This window comes from Eurytemora carolleeae, unplaced genomic scaffold (genome assembly GCF_000591075.1).
Source record: "Eurytemora carolleeae unplaced genomic scaffold, Eaff_2.0 scaffold402, whole genome shotgun sequence".
NCBI classification, from domain to species: Eukaryota; Metazoa; Arthropoda; class Copepoda; order Calanoida; family Temoridae; genus Eurytemora; species Eurytemora carolleeae.
The window spans coordinates 165,649-185,226 of record NW_019396300.1 but is presented as its reverse complement, the minus strand read 5'-3'; the positions used below and the strand labels follow the sequence as shown (position 1 = coordinate 185,226).

General features: G+C 29.8%; 1 protein-coding gene across 2 annotated transcripts in view; it reads right to left on the bottom strand.

The window, feature by feature from the left end:
• Positions 1-5,766, bottom strand: part of LOC111700484 (stomatin-4) — a 29,196-nt gene extending 23,430 nt beyond the window's left edge. For both annotated transcript variants that reach the window (XM_023471409.1, XM_023471410.1), the window contains exons 1-6: positions 5,686-5,766; positions 4,702-4,797; positions 3,442-3,508; positions 3,231-3,270; positions 2,454-2,505; positions 2,284-2,334 (exon numbers count right to left, since the gene is read on the bottom strand). In XM_023471409.1, coding sequence (XP_023327177.1) covers positions 2,284-2,334; positions 2,454-2,505; positions 3,231-3,270; positions 3,442-3,508; positions 4,702-4,797 — 306 coding nt within the window. In that variant the 5' untranslated portion in view covers positions 5,686-5,766. The remainder of the gene's footprint in view (positions 1-2,283; positions 2,335-2,453; positions 2,506-3,230; positions 3,271-3,441; positions 3,509-4,701; positions 4,798-5,685) is intronic.
• Positions 5,767-19,578: the final 13,812 nt, after the last annotated feature.

Genomic DNA, 19,578 nt, shown 5'->3' with positions numbered 1-19,578 from the left:
ACAGGAACATTAGATAGAACTTTCATGGGTCGCGATCAAGAGCTAAAGTAATTAGCGTTTAGCCTATACCCCCTTTCATTTTTCCTTTACAGTCCCTTTAGCTAACACATTTCCATTTGCCTAACATTTTATTTTTTTCTTATTTTCAAACCAAAATATATCAGGATTTCGATCGAAATGCTTATCGTATATGTAAATTCAAAGACCTTATTCATTTTAATTGCCTCTCCATTTTAAAACAGGGAATTTACAATGGTAACTCAACTTGGTTAATAATGTCCGGAGGAAAACGTCGATTTTCTGATTTAAAAAGTGTTGTAAAGTGTGATAGTTTCCCGATTGTTTCTGAAGCAAGAAATGAGTAAGTTACTATCGAAACAAAACCTGAAAGGAAAACAATTCAAAACATGGATATATAATTTATCCTTAATCAGACAAAGCATTTATAAATATCGTTTCGTTTTAAATCTGTCATGAGCTACTCTAGCAATTGCAAGTCATTTGATATTACGCTTGAAATCCATTCAAGAACAAAACTATATGTTTTTTCTTAACAGTGTAGGTTCAGAATCAGATGATACTGCACACAGATTAATATGTTGTGTAGTGTATTGATTGGATGGGTAACATACATAGACAGTTATTTGGCTGTGTGCACTGACTAAGGGCACAGACAAAGAGGGGTGGGGGGGGGGGGAAGGGGTTAAACATGTTTTTGAACTTTCTGGGGTAACTTGTAATAAATATCGCGTAACACTACATCTGTAAACCTGAACTACGTTGTACATTATTTATTAATTGCCTTAGAAGCATCTACATACTTTTTGTTTGTTTTTGTTTTACAATGCTATACAAAGAGAAAATGTTCACAATTAAAATAGAGGATGGGCGCGAAGCGCCCTAACAGCCACCTTATTTGAAAAAGGAAAATTAATTTAAAACGAGATACTAATTGCAGTATACAGAAGAGTCTGAAGCAAATAAGATTAACAATTCTGTAGGTATTCACTTTACAAACGAAGATTTTTACATTTTAGTGTTTAATAAAATAATGATTTTTATTCACCTATAGCGAATACACACGTTTAAACAACTTTATAGGACAAAGAAATTGTAATGGATATATCCAGGGATCATACTGTATTAGTGTGATGTAATGCGTATAGTTTGTGAACATTTACTTGAATTGAACACTTTCAGGCTGAAAGGAACTGACAAATTGTATGCCGAGGAATTGTTTAAATTTCAATCTATGTATAATCTATACCCTTTGGTTTTATATTAAAGATGTTTGCGAAAAAAATCCAAAAGATGATAAAATAGTTTTGCAAAATGTTAAATGTGTAATTAAGAAAAACTAAAAATTTGCAAATTTCTTTTGTTGGGTTGTATGCCTAAATGCCCAAACTTTGTTTTCATTGTTCTTTTATAGCCGGCTCCCCGATTCGTTTATATATATATATATATATAATATTGTTAAATAAGATAATTTGTTTGATAAATTTAGGAAAATTAATTTTAATCTGAATTAACGACGCTTTTTCTATTCAATAATTTATCTCAAGAAGCTGGCAGAAAACAATTTTTCATCTTTCAAGGTTTGCTATTTGTGGGTTAGTTTCCATTCTATTTAATTTTGGCAATTTTATATTTGGCATCAGAAAAGAGCCCCATTTACTGCTCGCTGAACCATAGAATCAGTTGTTCTCGTCTCAACATTAAACATGTTTGTTGAATACAAGTCGTTAATATGTATAGACAAAAAAACTGTATATGTATTCTCGATTTCTTTCTTGCTTTATGAAATCGAGAATTAATTTTTAAATTCATAAAATCAAAATTAAAATTATTATCAGTATCTACAAAAATTTGTTATCTATAAATAAAAAAGTTGTTATCTCTGTTTGTCAGTCTGTCTGTCTGTTTGTTTGTCCGATCATAACTCAGAAACCCCTGGGCCGAACTGATTTGCCTCAAATTTTGATTGGGGAACTTGGGAGGCCCAAGGGACTGTTCTTAGCTTGGTTTTAAATTTTTAAGTTGAGTGGGTTGACTTTAATATCGAAAATTTAGTTTCCCGGTAAAATCGTTCAAGTGCGGGTAAACGGCGGAAGTTTCTTTCGGTAACCTTGGCAATGCTGGGTTCCCAAGCTAGTTTATAATAAAATTTAGCTATCCTAAAACTTTTTTTCTGAATATGACAGAAATGCATTCCTTCAACAACTCCGGCAGTATATGCATAAAATTTGATAAAAGTAAAATGTTTTATTTTCATAAGAATACCTTTTCAAGAAATGGCAGAACAAATATCAAGCCTGGACCTCTCACACTTGCCTATAAATCATCGTGTTTACTGTTATGGAAATAAAAAGAAAAATTAACGAAACAAAAAAATATAGAACTACTGTAGGATGTAAAATTAATGATTTATGACAGTAAATACTGAATAATACCATTTCTAATGTAGACCCAAGCACTACAGCACGTTCGTACTCGGGGATTTTTCTGAACGGAATTCATCAACCCATTAAAAAACACGTACAAATGAACTGAACACTCACCAGAAAGGCTAAATTAAACACGTACAAATGAACTGAACACTCACCAGAAAGGCTAAATTAAACACGTACAAATGAACTGAACACTCACCAGAAAGGATAAATTAAACACGTACAAATGAACTGAACACTCACCAGATAGGCTAAATTATTTGTAATCCACATATCACTGAGAATTCCGGTTCAAGTACCGGACTAATTTTCAGGAAGCTAGGGCAAGTTGTACACTATAAGTCTATAAGGAGATTAAAACGGTACAATGCCGGCAGTACACCAACTAAATCATCTGCCTTTGGTGAGATTGTTGTGAGATCTTTGCAACCTGATTTTCAACTATTAATTCTGCTAGTTTAAATATAGTTGAAGTTTGAAATATTAAAGATTTACACTATCAGGTTGCAAAGATTATAAATAACACTTTCTAGTAAGTGTTCTATTCCTACTTTTTGTACAATAATCAACATGTCAGTATGACGAGAACCTGGGGTCACAATTTCTGCAAAGAAGAAGTTTTTTTTATCATTTACCACTTACTGCTGTAAATTGAACTCTTTAATTGAACTGTCGATTAAAATTATAGTCCTTTTAAAATTGACATATTATTTTTTGTAAATTCTGCGTTTCATGTTAAATTAAATCACAAAAAGAGACTTATTGCTGGGTGATGGATTCCTTAGAACAAATATGAAGGATATCGGTGCTGTCAGGAAGACTAAAATATTTTCATTACTTGTTATTGATATAAATTCGATATTAATGTTACTAATTTTATTCGTATATTTAGTCTTAACAATACAATTTTCTCAATTTTTCAATAAAAAGCGATTGGTAGTATTTATTTACTGTCTATCAGGATTTAAAAAAATGGAAGTAATGAAAATGCCTAGTAAATAGGAAAGTACATGAAGGAATCCTGTTGTGAACCATCTCAGTTTTGAATTCTCTGACCACTAAACAATAATTCATTATTAAATATCCGTCTATAAAAAAAAATCGTCGAGTAATTAACAGGAAAATATCAATACTTCTTGGAAAAATACTTATTACCGTGCGTCGACTTGTTTTGGGCCTTCTTTAAATCTATTTTTGTAGGGTAGATGTTTAAGGTTAATTATTTGTGTTTCTTTTCAAACAAATCAAAATTACAAGAATCATTAACAAGTTTGGGGTAAATTCTATCTTTGGTTCCAATCTACGTCTATTAAACTTTTAGAGTTTTCAGAATTCGCTACTTTATCCTTTCTTTTGTTGTGTTTGTCAAACTATATGCAATTCCTTAAATCATATTATATTATCTATAGGATATGAACTACAGGATATTTTTTTATTTATTTATTTTTGTGACTAAATTCGATGTTTAAATTAATAGATAAACACAGTTTTGTATTTCTTTTAATTTAAAAAAATAATTTCTTATATCATCATTAATAATTATTTTGATTTTGTTGTTGTTATTTTTGGAACATCCTTCCAACTTTGCTCGTGTTTTCCTGTTATGACAAGGAGCTGTCATTTCTCAAGTTTATCATTGACTACAAAGACTAGAAACTTATAGAGAGTAGACCATTTGTCAATATTTGACCTTTCAAGAAATCATCGCTATGAAAGGGGTGGGGACACGTCGATAAGGTTAGAAATTTGAACAATTTGACTTGGCTGATTGTTGGGAATAAAAATAAAAAATGACTAAATGCATTGAGTCTGTGCCACAAACTTGAAAGTTCGAATACCTATAAATACAAAAATTGAAGAAGTTATTTTTTATTTTTAAAACTCAGATTATTTGATCTAACAGAGTTCACAGAGACTCAATTCCTTTAACTTAACCGACGCGCCGAGAGAAAATCTAATTAGTGCAGTTTATATCAAAATAAGGGTAAATCTATGGGGATACTTTTTTGATAAAAAATCCTCAAATCCACCTTGCACGTTTTCAACTCATATACGTTTATGCTTTTTTTGTGTCGATCAAATCATTGATTTAAGTTTTGGGGAAAATTACGGCAAAATAATTAAGATAAAAATTAAAGTATCCGTCTTGGTACTCTGAGTTTAGAAATGTTAAATTCTTAAAAATACAAAAAGTTTTAACGTTAAGTAGAACTATTTTTGAAATCTGTCCTAACCCGACGACCAAAACTACCTCTGATACAGCAGCGTATCCTTCCTCATCCTCATCCATCTGATAGCTGCTGGTCCCCACTATCATCTTACCGTTCATTTTCACCATTTCCACCATCTTAAACGGAGGTTCAGTTAATAGAAAAAATGTTTGATTTCCAGTTAAAAAATATCTTTAACGATGGGAAAAGCTAGTTGAGTAAACATGTGAACTAAAAATGAATCTGCACTTTAGTTGACTTTGGTTTTGATTTTCATCATATCTGATCGGTGTATAATACAAGGTATCAGATTTTTGGGAAAAATGTTGGGACCCTTTACACTTGTAAAAAAAATTCTTAACAAAAATTAAAAATCATTTAGAAACGTTTTTGTACCAAATGTCGGGAATATGGTGTTTTAAATTTTTGAATTAAAACGCAAATATTAGCATAATTAATCCTTAACTTCTAAAGAAACTAATAAAAGGCTACCATTTTTCTCATGCCTTTTTTAAATTAATCTTTTTTAGAACAAAATTATGCCAATTTATCAAGGAGTATTAATTTTTCGACAAAAAACAAATAAATGTTGAAAAATCTAAATGAGATAAAGTTATTGAAAACATGCACTAAACTAAAGACATTTTATATTTTTTAATACAAGAATAATCTATACTTTTTATCATGGCGTCACTTCTATAAATCTTCTACCTGTCTGTATGTTTGTATCCAATAAACGCCAAAACGGCTAAACCAATCGGGCCCAAATTTTGTGTGGGACCTCACGTGACCCCAGGGAAGGTTTATGAATGATAAAAATTTTAAAAAATTTTGTTTAAAAGTTTTTTTATTTTTGTAAAATTTTGAAAATGCGCAAAAAATATTATGAAATCCGCAAAATTGTTTTGTTTTTGTTTTATACTGTACAAGGAGAAGATGCTCACAGATAAAGCCATAATTAAAAGTTGAAATAGAAGGTTGACGTGAAGCGCCCTAAAAGTCCGGTATTAATAAAGTGATCATACCTTGGTTTCTCTTCCACCACCAAAACATCTAAGCCAATCCTGATGTTTATAAGATTTAATCAATCATCATTTATGTTTCTGAAAATTAAGATAATGACGAATAGTTCACAAAGAAGGATATTGATTTTTATAATTATTCCAATTGATAACTTATTGCTATATAGCCCCACATGCAGCATAGCATTAATTGTAAATTTGTATTTCCTTCATGATGCGAAGTTCAAATGATATTTTTTTAAAGATTTCGGCTCTACTTCAATTAAATTATCATAAAGAAGCAAAACCAGAGCTTCAAACTTTAGAATTGGATACCCTTAATCTGGAGCTGAAAACTTTAGAATTGGGGATTCTATCAATCAGAGTGTATAAGTTTCAACAGTGGATATTCAGATTAAGCGATCGGGATTAAGAGTATACAATTCTACTCGGATCCCTTTTAATTTTCTATTCAATCCGCTCTTGTTGGATATCATATTTCCTACTTCATGTATAAAAGATACATTTTATTACAAATACAGATACGATGCTATATCGATTGAACTAAAGTCAGCTGTTCACAAGTCGACTTTTAGACATTTTAACAAATATAAACTTTCTTAATTTTCTTATCATGAACTATTTAAAAAAGAAACTTTTAGGACTATAGTCCTTTTAAAATGTTATTCTAATTAAACATTGACTCAAACTTACGTTCATTCAATCAACCATTAGCCCAATTGATATAACACCACAAATGCGGAAAATTAAAAACCGGGTTTTTTAAAAATTAAAAAGTGCATCTGTAATTTCTATAAATTAATTTAAAGACTAAATTAGTCTTGAGATTAGCAAAAAAAGAGGATCAAGCAGTGATTTCACAATATCCACTATTTTTCAGTTTTCAGTTCAACTATAAATGAAAAGAGACAGATTTTAGTCAACATAAATTTTTAAAACTATTAGTAACTCAGAATATTTAAGTAAACCAAGTAAGAGGATATAAGTAGAATTGTTCTCAATTTGTTTCCTTTTTTCAGTCGTTAAGTAAAAATTTGAATTTGTTCGTTTTCAATATACTTCGTTCATTTTAAAATATTTTGTTAATTTTCAATATATTTCGTTCATTAGTAATATATTTCGTTCATTATCAATATATTTCGTTCATTTTCAATATATTTCGTTCATTTTCTAACGGAAAGTCGTCTAATTATTAGATTTAACTAAATATTTTTAAATATTTGCTGGATTTTATTTTAAATCTTCTTTCTCATTAATTCATTGCAAAATTTTAATCTACTTATTTTTTTCGATTAACCTTAAATGTATAAATTTTTACTGTAGTTTTAGAAAATACATGTACAATTATACATAGCCCCATTTTACAAGTGCAGTAAATTATTGTTAACTGATAAGCTGATTCCAAGTTTTAGGCAGAAATCTGATCAAAGTTTAAGATACATTTATACTTCCGTTCTGATTTTTTTTAACATTTATTGCGAATTTATTTCATGTAGATATTTAAATGTAAGTAGTCTTTATAATATTGAATGAACAAATGTTTGCTCAAAATTATGTCATTTTCTTTTTTTTGTTATACAAAATGAATGAACTGACATTATCAGCACTGAAATATAGAATATGTTGTCTAGGACCTAACAACTGAAGGTTACAATGGATTAATTAAATGTGACAATACAAAGAGAATTTCTATAACCAGCTCGCTTTATATAAATGTATATATCAGATAATAATATATAAAACGATATCAACTTTAGTTGTTTACGTCATTTTTCAATATATTATCAAGTTTACATTAAAATCTTTATATATAAAGTAGTAATCTATGTTTGAGTAATTGTTTGTTTGTTCGGATGTCCATAATAAGTTTCCTGACCATTTCACTCTATCCCCGTAGTAAATTTGAATTAGAACAGGACCTGCCCAGTTTGTACCGGCCTGCCAGATAACAGCGTGTACTGACCCGATCCTATGGTGCAGTACATCGCCCTAACCAGACTAACATACGACAGGGGTCAATTTTCTTGGCATAGTCCCGTGAGAGGGCTAACTATGACAACTCCCATGGCGCGTTCAGACTTTTTACAGTACCCGGCCTAATCCTAGGCCTATTTGACCGACCCCACTGGCTTAGTCCCCCGTGATTTCTATGTTTTTCGGTTTCCCTATCCGATCACAATGTATGAATCCTTGACCAATTTCCCTTAAATTTTGATTGGGAAGCTAGTTAGAATTATGGTAATGTTCTAAGCTTGGTTAAAAACATCATTTAGATGTTCAGGTAAAACTAGGTTCCCGTACTTGGGTACAGCATTCATTTCAAATTAAAATTGAAAATTAGCCAAGCTTTACTACTTTTTGAAATAAATATTACTTTACACTTAACAATAACTTTGTTATCGTTAAGAGTCGGATATAATTACATTTAAAGGAATTGAGTCTTTGCCACAAACTCGAATTTTTAAATCCCAATTTCTTTAAAACCAAATGTCGTAGACCGTTCATATTTCAAACTATGAGTTCTGGTGGATCAAATAATGTAAGTTTGAAATATGAAAGGTTTGCATCATCTGGTTGTAGAGATTTAGGTATTATAAAATTGGGATTTGTGGCAAAAACTCAATTCCTTTACAAACTAATTGTTGAAAAAATGTACAAATGTCGTCGTTTTTTTTTAAAAAAAAGGTTATTTGTGAGTCACCAAATAATAAATAGTTATTGTAAAGCTATGGATTTTTTTTATGGGGGGGATTGGCTATGGAAATAACTTTTAATAAGATAATTGTAATTTTCGTTAGACAAGTCAACTTCTTTACATTCAATCTTTTTTTTCAGTAGAAAGATCTTTGCTATGCCAAGAATAGGAAAATTAATTATGCCATAATCCAGAGAACATGTAAAAGAAAGAATAAAACGTTGATTTATAATAATTGTGTCACCAATATCATCAAAAAAGGCGATAACCAACTTTCAATGTTTCACTTCAATTTGGACTTTTTTCTAAAAAACTTGTTTGGCTATTGGTGAACAAAGAACCTAAATCGCATTAGTACAATGATGCTTATTAGTGGAACGATCCTTTCCCTAAAATTATTTTTTAGAAAATAGTAAATATTTACCTAGTTTTAAGAAGGTATTTGTTGGTTTTGCTAGAACCTGGGAGAAGGAGGGGTAGATATTAGAATAAAACGAACAAATTTAGGGGTTTGGAATAAAGAAAAGGGTGGGGAATGAACTGTAAGATTTATGCCAAAGTAGCATGAAACCAGTCCTACAATCTTTTAGATTTACTTCTAAACCTTCGAATCATATACTAATGTGTGTATATATATATATACATTAGTAAATTAATTAAAGTTCTAGTACTATATAAATAATAATATAGTAAATTTGAATGTGAATATTTTTTTTGCAATTAATTTAAACTGGAGCGGAGATTGTATTTATAAACCAACAAACAAAATTGTGCATAAACTAGGTAAGGAAACTTAATTTTCATCTCCAGATACCTACAATACTAATTTCTTTTTTTGCAAAAATATACCAGAAGTGTAGACTGTAAATAAGAAATACAAATTTTTTCGATTTTATAATGTTTTTAAAATATTTCAGATTTTTCCGCCAAAATAAGTCCCAAAGGAAAACCAAATATCCCAAAATAAATTAAACAAAAAAGCCAACAAAAATTAAAATGTGACCTGTCCTTACAGAAAACTTTTCTTGTAGAAGAAATGTATACAAACAAACAAATGATTCAATTTTACTACAGTGTAAGCAATTATATCAATAGATGAAGATGAATTTTTTCATTGTATTGATATAATCGCCTACCACTGTAGTTAATCTATTTTTGAAAATTTATAAATACATTCTTGTCATTGTAAATATTTATATTTTTATTTTTTTGTTTTCCTACAAGTCTGCATTAAATAAGTGAAAATGCGGCTTTGTAATTGAAGCTATTATAATGGTACCCATACATCTTTGGAAGAGTAAAACGAAAGGAATTGAAGCTATTATAATGGTATCCATACATCTTTGGAAGAGTAAAACGAAAGGAATTGAAGCTATTATAATGGTATCCATACATCTTTGGAAGAGTAAAACGAAAGGAATTGAAGCTATTATAATGGTATCCATACATCTTTGGAAGAGTAAAACGAAAGGAATTGAAGCTATTATAATGGTATCCATACATCTTTGGAAGAGTAAAACGAAAGGAATTGAAGCTATTATAATGGTATCCATACATCTTTGGAAGAGTAAAACGAAAGGAATTGAAGCTATTATAATGGTATCCATACATCTTTGGAAGAGTAAAACGAAAGGAATTGAAGCTATTATAATGGTACCCATACANTACCGTTACATTTTAACCTGTTTAGGGTTAATCATAAGGTCCCAATTTTAACTGAAAGCCATTTCAAAAATATTATGTAGAGTGCCTTAACCATATTAAAATGTCACCTTAAAGGCCTGGAAAATTCGATAGTATTTGTTTGCCTAATAAGCCATTATTAAATATGTGCAGTTTAGCATATTTATCAGGCAAACGTTTTAGATTCTTCTTTTTGATTTTTATGGTTACACAATTTTCACGAAAAGTATCATCTACAAAATATTGTGAGTTTGTTGCAGAGACTTTATTTCGTTTTCCTTAAAAGTCTGTAGGGAAAAACGTTCTATTTGCGTCTTATATATTTCACTTTTGGAGATATATAAAATTTTCAAGACAACGAAACTTATTAATTTTAATTTCCAAAATTAAATAAATTTTGAAAATTGTATTACAAAGTTTAAATGAAATTCAGTAAAACCTTTTCAAATTCCGAAGAATAATCTTTAAAATTGGAAGTACCCTAAGTGAAATTTTACACTTTTTTACACTATCTGCAAACAGAAGGACATTCGTTTAGTACGAATATAAGTAACTATTAAGAAAAAGAAATAAGACGTAGCTTAGATTATGGGTAATTTTTTGATAATATGAATATAAAAGTTGTAGAAAAATATAAATTTAAAAATTCACTGTATCTTGTGGAACCCTAAAATTAAATAGAAGATTTTAGTCAATGTGGAATCATATTTCAATAGATTTCATCACAGTTCTTTGGCTTCTCATTTAAACACATTATCAATATTTTAAATACTAGAATTTCAGGTCACTTCGCGCCCTTCTTTCTAGGCTTTTAGGGCGCTTCGCGCCCATCTTCTATTTAAACTTTTAATTGTGGCTTTATCTGTGAGCAACTTCTCTTTGTACAGTATAAAACAAAAACAAAAAAAGTTTGCGGATTTCATAATATTTTTCGCGCATTTTCAAAATTTTACAAAAATTAAAAACTTTTAAACACAAATTTTTAAAATTTCAATCATTCATAAACCTTCCCTGGGGTCCCTAGATGTCCCAAAAAAAATTTTGGTTTATATATATATATATATATATGTATATATATATAAATTGTATATATAGATTCTAGTTATAGACCGTTGCCACAGTTAATATCAATCTACAATCACAACACTAATATAATAATGTAACTGAAGATTCTAGATTATTTCACCATTAGTGAACAAGAGGATTAGTTTATACTAGAGGGGATACATCTAATCGGTCTTCAAGGTAATAAGAGATCGAAGAGATTATAGTTCAGGGGGTAGATTGTCGTTGCAAGGGGATAAAAGAAATGAAAAAACAAACTATTTGAGTGCAAGTCGAAAAACTGATTGGGCAGAAATCATTAATTTCTTAGTCTAGAAAGCTCGAGAACAAAATTGAACTCACTCAATTTGGATTCAACCCAGTAAACACACGATCTGAGATGTCCTTCATTCTTTTTGATGCAACACATAATGAAATTTAATTCAACAATTATCGAAAATTTTCGCTAAAATTAGTTCGAAAATTCATTAAAATTTGCGAACATTTTGCGAATTTCTAGTTTCCCTGATTTTTTCAAAATGAATGATGTGCAAAAAGTAAAATATTTGCCTATTTTTTTGTATAAACGTTTTTTATTATTTACATAAAAACAAACATATATATTTGTTTCAGCATTAGAGCATATATTACTAAAGCTACTAAAACTAAAACATTAACTTTGTAAATGATCCTACCTGTCTGCAGGGGCGGAGCTATGAGATCCACCTCACTGAGTAAATGAGTATTTTTGTTTTAAGAATATAATAATAATAATAAAGTAATATATACATATGTATATATATATATATATATGTATGTATATATATAATGTACACATATGAAAAGTTTTACTTCAACTAGAGGAACTTTAAATAAAAAAAATCCAAAAGTAAGCTGAGTAAAGTTTCATTAACAGGTTTAAAGGGTACCGTTGTGAATCGGGGATGCCCCCCTTTAACCCTGAACTGATTGAGAGGGGGGGTGTCAAACACCCTTCTAGTTTTTGCTCTAGAACTCTGATTTTTGTCATTATTACCGTTACATTTTTTATTTTAATGAATAGAAATTTGAAGTATTTTTGTTAAAGGAATTGAGTCTTTGTCACAAAATCAAATTTTCTAATCCCTATATCTTTGCAACCTGATAGTGTACACTTTTGATATTTCAAACTTAAATTATTTGAACTATCAGAATTGATAGTTTGAAATATATAAGTTATACAACATTGATTTGTAAAGTTATAGGAATTAGAAAATTAGAGTTTGTGACAAATACTCAATTCCTTTGTTTCTTTCTAATGCATAGGGTAGGGTACAGGAAGATAAAAAGTCATAGTCCGTTTCAACCTTATACCTTTTCCCCCAGGCTATTCATAGATTCAGACCCCCTTTATAGGGTTAAATGAAAGGTCACTCGAAATTAAGCTTATAAGTTACATTCATCTAAAAATTAGCGAAAATTCCGTTTACGAACTAAGATACTCTTTCAGTTGAAAAAGTGCTTACATTACACCAAAGTTTAAAATTTTTTTTTAAAGTTATACAATGAAAAAACGCTAAAATTGTTGCAAACCGGAAAAGTGTTAATATTTTTTGGAAAAAGGTTACAATTTGCTTGAAATGGCGGGTCTTTTAATAAAATTAAAATATAAGTACATAAATAAAGTAATATAAATTGGGAAAATATTTATATATGACAGATATATTCTAAATTTAACTTGAGAAGACGGAACATATTTTCCATTTGAATTTAGAATGACACTTTAATACATTTCATTTTAAGCTCAAAGTAAAGGGATTTGAAAATTTGGTGATATTAAACCCTGTTTGCATCCAATATTACGTTTACAATTATGGAACTTTCAATTTGTAAGTAATATTACTTATTTCGATGATTTATGCAAACAGGTTTTGCGTTACATATTAATTTTAAAAAATTAAGTTAAAAACTCTTTTTTGTCAAGTCCACCTTTTAAAAAAAAGAAAAACTAGAATCTTTTTAGTTTCATCTTCACTAACTTGAAATTAACGCGAATGAAAATATATTAATTGAAATTTGCCATCTTAAAATTAAAATTAAATCTATATGTAAACTTTGATTGTCTGTTTGGGTGTCTGTCTGTCCGTTTGGATCAAATAAACGTCAAAGCGGCTGAATCGATCGGGCCCAAACTTTTTGTGGGACTTCAGGTGACCCCAGGGAAGTTTTATAGATGATTGAATTATCAAAATATTTGTCACTAACAAAATTCGATTTTTGAAAATATTGAAAATACAAGTTTTTAAAAAAAAAATTTTCTTTGTTTGAAAGTGGAAAGAATTTAAATTTAAGTTTAATTGTGTTAATGATAAAACATTATAGAAAGCTGTTAATAAAATCAAAACGATTATAGAAAGATAATTTTCCCCCATTTTGTTTCGAAATCGCTCCTGCACATCGATTCACACCGGGTACACTAGACAGGCTGGTACTATTACACTAGACCTGTAAATCCTTTTGCTGGTTCAAATCATGGAACGATTGAACTCATGTACATTACATTGGTTGTGCCAGTGGGGACATCTTTGTAAAGTATATAAGACCGTATTCCGCTAGACTGGTATGCTGTTTTCATACTAAAAATTAGTGTACTTTTGTTTTTGTTATTTTCCTTCTTTTTATTTATATCAAAAATATTGTAAAACTATAAACTAGTTAGTGACTGGTGTGTGTAAAGTGGTGAAGGAAAGAGAAAGGGGGGAATAAGTATTAATTAAGTTTATTCAAGGTGTTATTCGTTTTGTGCACGTTACACTTACACAGTAATTAAAGAATTGCATTTGAAAAATTGCCATTATGCAGGACTTTCATACTGTTAATATTATTCTCAAAAATATACTACGAGAATAGCGAATATAATCTTCGTGAACAAATAGGGGGAAAGTTGTTTAAAAAAACTGTCAAAACCTTCATTTACATTTCTTGTTGTGAACCAATCTAAATGTTAATAGAAATGATAAAGAAAAAATGACAACTGATTACAAAATTACATGGGTCAGGAATTGAAAACAACCTATGCTCCTCACGTCAAACTAAAGTATATTACACGAAAGTTTAAAATCTTTGAGAAAAAAACGTTTTTAATTTGTAATATGTAAATGTACTCAATGAAATATCTTTTATCTTACTTGTGCATAAAATCAAAAATAGTGGAGATACGACGTCACAAAGTCACAAAGTAAATAGCACGAGAGATTATAATCTTTGAGAAAAAGGTTTTGAATTTGTAATATGTAAATGTACTCTATGAAATATCATTTATCTTATTATCTTACTTGTGCATAAAATCAAAACTAGTGGAGATACGAGATCACAAAGTCGTCCTTGCTTCAAAGTGACTCCCTATTTCGAGCAGTCAGCCCATTTCTGTCTTCCAGCCTTCCAGGTCAAAATGGGTTGGTATATTGTAACTAACGATCCAGAATTTTATAGCTTCAATCAAGTGTATCTGCGGAATCTTAAACTACCGAGCAAATGGGAATTGAAGATAAAGATTCGGATACTTTCAGTTTAGATGGGTTTCCAGTTGTTTTATGTACAGGGTGTTTCAAGATACATGTGACACTAAATAAACAAAGTGACTAGACAGAAGGATAGAGAAGATTAAATTCATGCGACATTAATAGTACGACTTTTTGACCTCGTACCTCATCTAGTTTTGATTTAACCAAATTTATCCGAATATATATTAGAAATCCAAAACATTTTTGTTCTTTTCGATAAATCTTCAATGAGAGAAATTAAGATTGGAAATACACAAAATTTCAATTCTACTTGCATTTTACTTTAATTAGACTTTCATAAAATCTATGTAGGCTAATGTGACGAGATAGAGCCAAAATATACTTTTTGTCAAACAAAATTCTTAAACCTTCTCTCTCGCTATTTTGCATATTTTTTATATGCTAAACATTAAAAACATTTATGCAAAATTACAAACGCTTAAAAAAGATAACATTTTTAAAGTATACAACAGATTTTTTTATTGTTCATTTGACACCCTGTATGGAACATCATTATGCAACATTATAAAGAACGATTAAGTTTACCAACCTTTACAGCTTTACACTAATGAAAATGTAAAGCATGACCTAGTTTTAAAACCAGGCAATCATGAGATTTTTTTCTCAGAATTCAGTTGTTTTTATGAAATTTTCTTATGATTATCTTGAACATTAATATATAGTTGCTATTAAGTATTTATCCTGGTCAATCTGCTTAGACTTTTTAAACCTGATAATCTTATGTGTATACGTATTTATATATATATAATTTAATTTACTCTGTGGCTCATATTGCACAATTTAGGCATCCTAAGGTATACGTATAAATGAACAAATTCTTTTTTGATGCCGAGATTGTACTAGAAAAAGGCGTAGTTATTATATTTCTTTCTATTCATTAAATAAGATCTTCAAACTCTGTTTGTGTATTTTTTGTAAACTGATATATCTGTATTTCCATGATATTCTTTGAGACAATATTTCGTCATCTTAAGTAACTAACCTTTCTGAGATTGAAAAAATCCATTCGAATATTTCTTCTTTTCTGTTTTGGATCCTAAGTATGCACTAACTACTATATATTCTGATCCGAGTTCTTTAATCCTTCAGGTTTGAATTCGGAATAAAAACTAGATTAGAGTTTCCTAATTTCCAAAAGGTGACGAATGGAATTTTCAAACGATTCTGATTTGGTAGAATCAAAATAAACTTGACGTTGCATTTATAAAAATGGCCTTCTATTATGAATTTTGACCAAAGAAATAAACAAGGTAAATTAATTGCGCCACAATTTAGTTATCCATAAAAATTTTCCCGCAAAAATAAAAAATTTGTAAAAACTACGGTAGCCCTTTGATCTGTGGTATACTTTCTGCTTAATTAAGCAGTCGTAAGTTAAATTGCACTGATCCCTGCAGATTGAACCATTATATTAATAAATAATCAGAATGCCTTTTTTATATTACAATTTAAAATATGCTAATAATAACTGCTGAAGGTCTGATGGGTGTTAAGGTTTTTATTCTAATATATGAAAAAGTAGAGTATATATATGGCTTCCTAAAAGTAATATTAAAGTAATCTTTCTTTTAAAATTTAGCCATTTAGTTATTTTATATTTGGCGACGACTTAAACAAAATAAATACAAAACGAAGAATGTTTTTTATAGTAAGTCTATTAATTTGATTTTTCGTTGTATTTTCTGTATAAATATGCAGAGAATTTTGATAAATTAAATTAAGTTTCAAGAAAAGAGGAAGAAAGGGTTAAAAGGGAAAGATTTATTTATACCGTAAAATGAAATTTCTTCAGTACACTTTTTAATCAAAAGTTTTTTCAACAGTTTATCACTTCAGCCCGCGTGTATTCTATTTATATCTTAAAAGTCAAAACAAAAAACGTAAGTTTAGTCATAGAGCCCAGATATAATATTTTTAATGGTAGCCTTTATTTTTTTGCGTATTATTATAGTAGACATAATGTTAGTTTGAATAATATGTTATGCAAGGTTTAGCACAATTTGTTTAATGACGGCTAATTGCATGATCAATCAGTATATTATGACTTCTTCAGGTTAAAAAAATGAAATCAAAATAAGCACTAATAACCTTTAATTAAGCGTGTGTTTACTCTAGACCATGGGTTCTCCGGTAAAGGTTCGGAGAAGACTGCTCCGATATATATTTGTCGGACGGTGGTCCTCCGGTCCTTTTTAGATAGGAAGATAGGTAGATAGAGATTCAAAAATAAAGAAGTATAGAACTACTAGGATTTTAAGGAGCTTCGCGCCCATCTATTTTAACTTTTGATTATCTTCTCTTTGAACGATACAAAACAAAAACAAAACAAAAAGTTTGCATATTCAATGATATTTTTTTCGTGGATTTTTATAATTTTACTAAAATAAAAAAAAATTGGAGACAACTTTTTAAAATTCTAAGTATCCATAAACCTTGTCTGAAGTCATGTGAGGTGCCAAACAAAATTTGGGCCCGATCAGTTCAGCCGTTTTGACACTTATTGGATATAAACAGACAAGCAAAGTATATATATAGATAGAGATATAGAAGTGCTAGGAAAGGAACAGAGGTTACGTTGTTCGCTTTTTTTCTGTTAACAATTTTAGCTTTTTAATGCAACCATTTTCTTTGTAAACATTCACAATTGAAAAGAAAGTAAAATTTAGCATCGGATTTTTCTGTTTCCATTGGCGGATTTTCACATTTTATGAACACCATTTTTTGAAGAAACTTTTTTAAATTAAGACCGGTCAAAGACCATAAAAATATTTGTTTCCGATTGATGCCAAATTTGAACTCTGACCCGATTTCATTTTTGGCCATACAAAATATCTCCGATCTGATGGGAAAAATTAAAATTCGTTGATCAGTTTTTGTTGCAAATAATATTAGCGATAAAAGGTTTGGAAATTCTTTAAAGTTAACACGGAAAATTAGTTTCAAAACATCTGTTGACAAATAGTTTGTTTGCACCATGAGATTGGAAATTTTAAGCTTATTTGTTGTAATCCATAATGTCCTCTGATAAAAACTAAGGGTCTAGAATAGTTTGTTTGCACCATGAGATTGGAAATTTTAAGCTTATTTGTTGTAATCCATAATGTCCTCGGATAAAAACTAAGGGTCTAGAATCAAGACATTACATAATGTCCTCTGATAAAAACTAAGGATCTAGAATCAAGACATTACATAATGTCCTCGGATAAAAACTAAGGGTCTAGAATCAAGACATTACATGTCAAATTCTGGAACACTTTGGCATTTGCGCACCTGACAAGACACTAAAATGGTGTCTTGTGTCTTGTTTATGCTAACTGTGTAAGCAAGCGCTGAATAAATGTGATTTAAGCATGTACTTATTATAAGGAAGCGCAGTTTATTTACCCATCTGCAAGACTCTAAATTTGTGTCTTGTGTCTTGTTTATGAATGCTGTATAAAGCGCTGAAAAAAACCTCTATAGGAATAGAGATGTCTTAGTGTCTCTTTGTCTCCTTTGTATAATACTCGTGTTTGCGTAAGTATTATTTTATTTAAACCATAAAAACAGGCGTCTTAATTTCTCAATATATCATTGTCTCATCCTGTAAAAGAGGATTGTCCTATTGTCGCCCATTACCATCATACAAGGTTTATTTTGTACTATAAGATCGGAAATTTGCAATGTCTATATTATTTTCTATTAACCCTATCTCTGCTGGGGTACTTGAAAACCAGGATATGCTGGGGGGGGGTCAATTTGCCCCCCCCCTCCTCTAAATCCCATTTTTGTTGTCCAAATATGACAAATGATACATCATTGGAAAGCTCTTGTGCTCTACTTTTAGAATCTGCAAAAAAAATTTCAAATTTGCAAAAATTGAATTTTTAATCGCAAAAACCAGTTATATAGTAAAAATGTTTGCAACAAAAATTTGTCCAAAAAATGAAAAATTATACATTTTTGAAAAGCCCTTGACCGTGCCATTTCAAATATGCAAAAAATTTTGCAAAATTTTAAATAACCTGATTTTTAATCAAGAAAAACTAAAAACGTGCAAATTTCCTTTGACAGATTGTTTGCAAATAATTCACAATTTTTTTCCGCAAAACTTGTGCAATTTGTTTCCTTATGTCAAAGGATTTCCAAAAAGCTAAATTTCATCAAAATCTGACAAGTGGAAGTGGGTCAAAACAAATATTTAGTTTGTTACAGGAAAAAGCAGTCATTCAGGCAGTGTGCCTGAGGACTCAGGCAGTTAGTATTAAAGCCCGGTTTTAGGCCTGAAGGGAGGGCTTTGGGTATGTAGGAAAAGCCTCAGACCAATTTTTTTTGAGTTATGTAAAAAAAACTAAAGGGGGGTCAAATTGACCCCCCCCCCCAGCAGGAATAGGGTTAACAAAAATCAGTTTAACGAATTAGTAACTTTGATTTAAGTTAAAGAAAATTTGGATGTGAGGTGTTAAATAAAATCCTTTAGAAGCAAAAGTAGAAAAAGTGATTTTGACAGTTTAGAAACAAAGAAACTGAGTCTTCGCCCTAAAGTTTTATTTTCTGATCCTTCTATCTTTGCAATCCAATGTTGTAGACCTTGGATATTACAAACTTTGAAATCTGATAGTTCATGTAATCAAAAATTTTTATTGTCAAAGTTTTCCACCATCAGGTTGCTCAACAATATTGGGATTAGAGAGATAAAATTGTAATGAATATACCACACAAACCCTGTGACAACTTTTGAAAATATACATGTACAAACAATATACATTCTTTAAAGGTTTTAAATGATATTTATGAAAGCTTCAAAGATATTAGGTGAACCGCGAACTGAACGTTTCTAAATCATTTAGAAACTTAAAACCATGTCATTGGTTATTTCATAAACCTTGAAAATCTAATATGCACAAGGAATGATTTTTAAATAATTTCTAT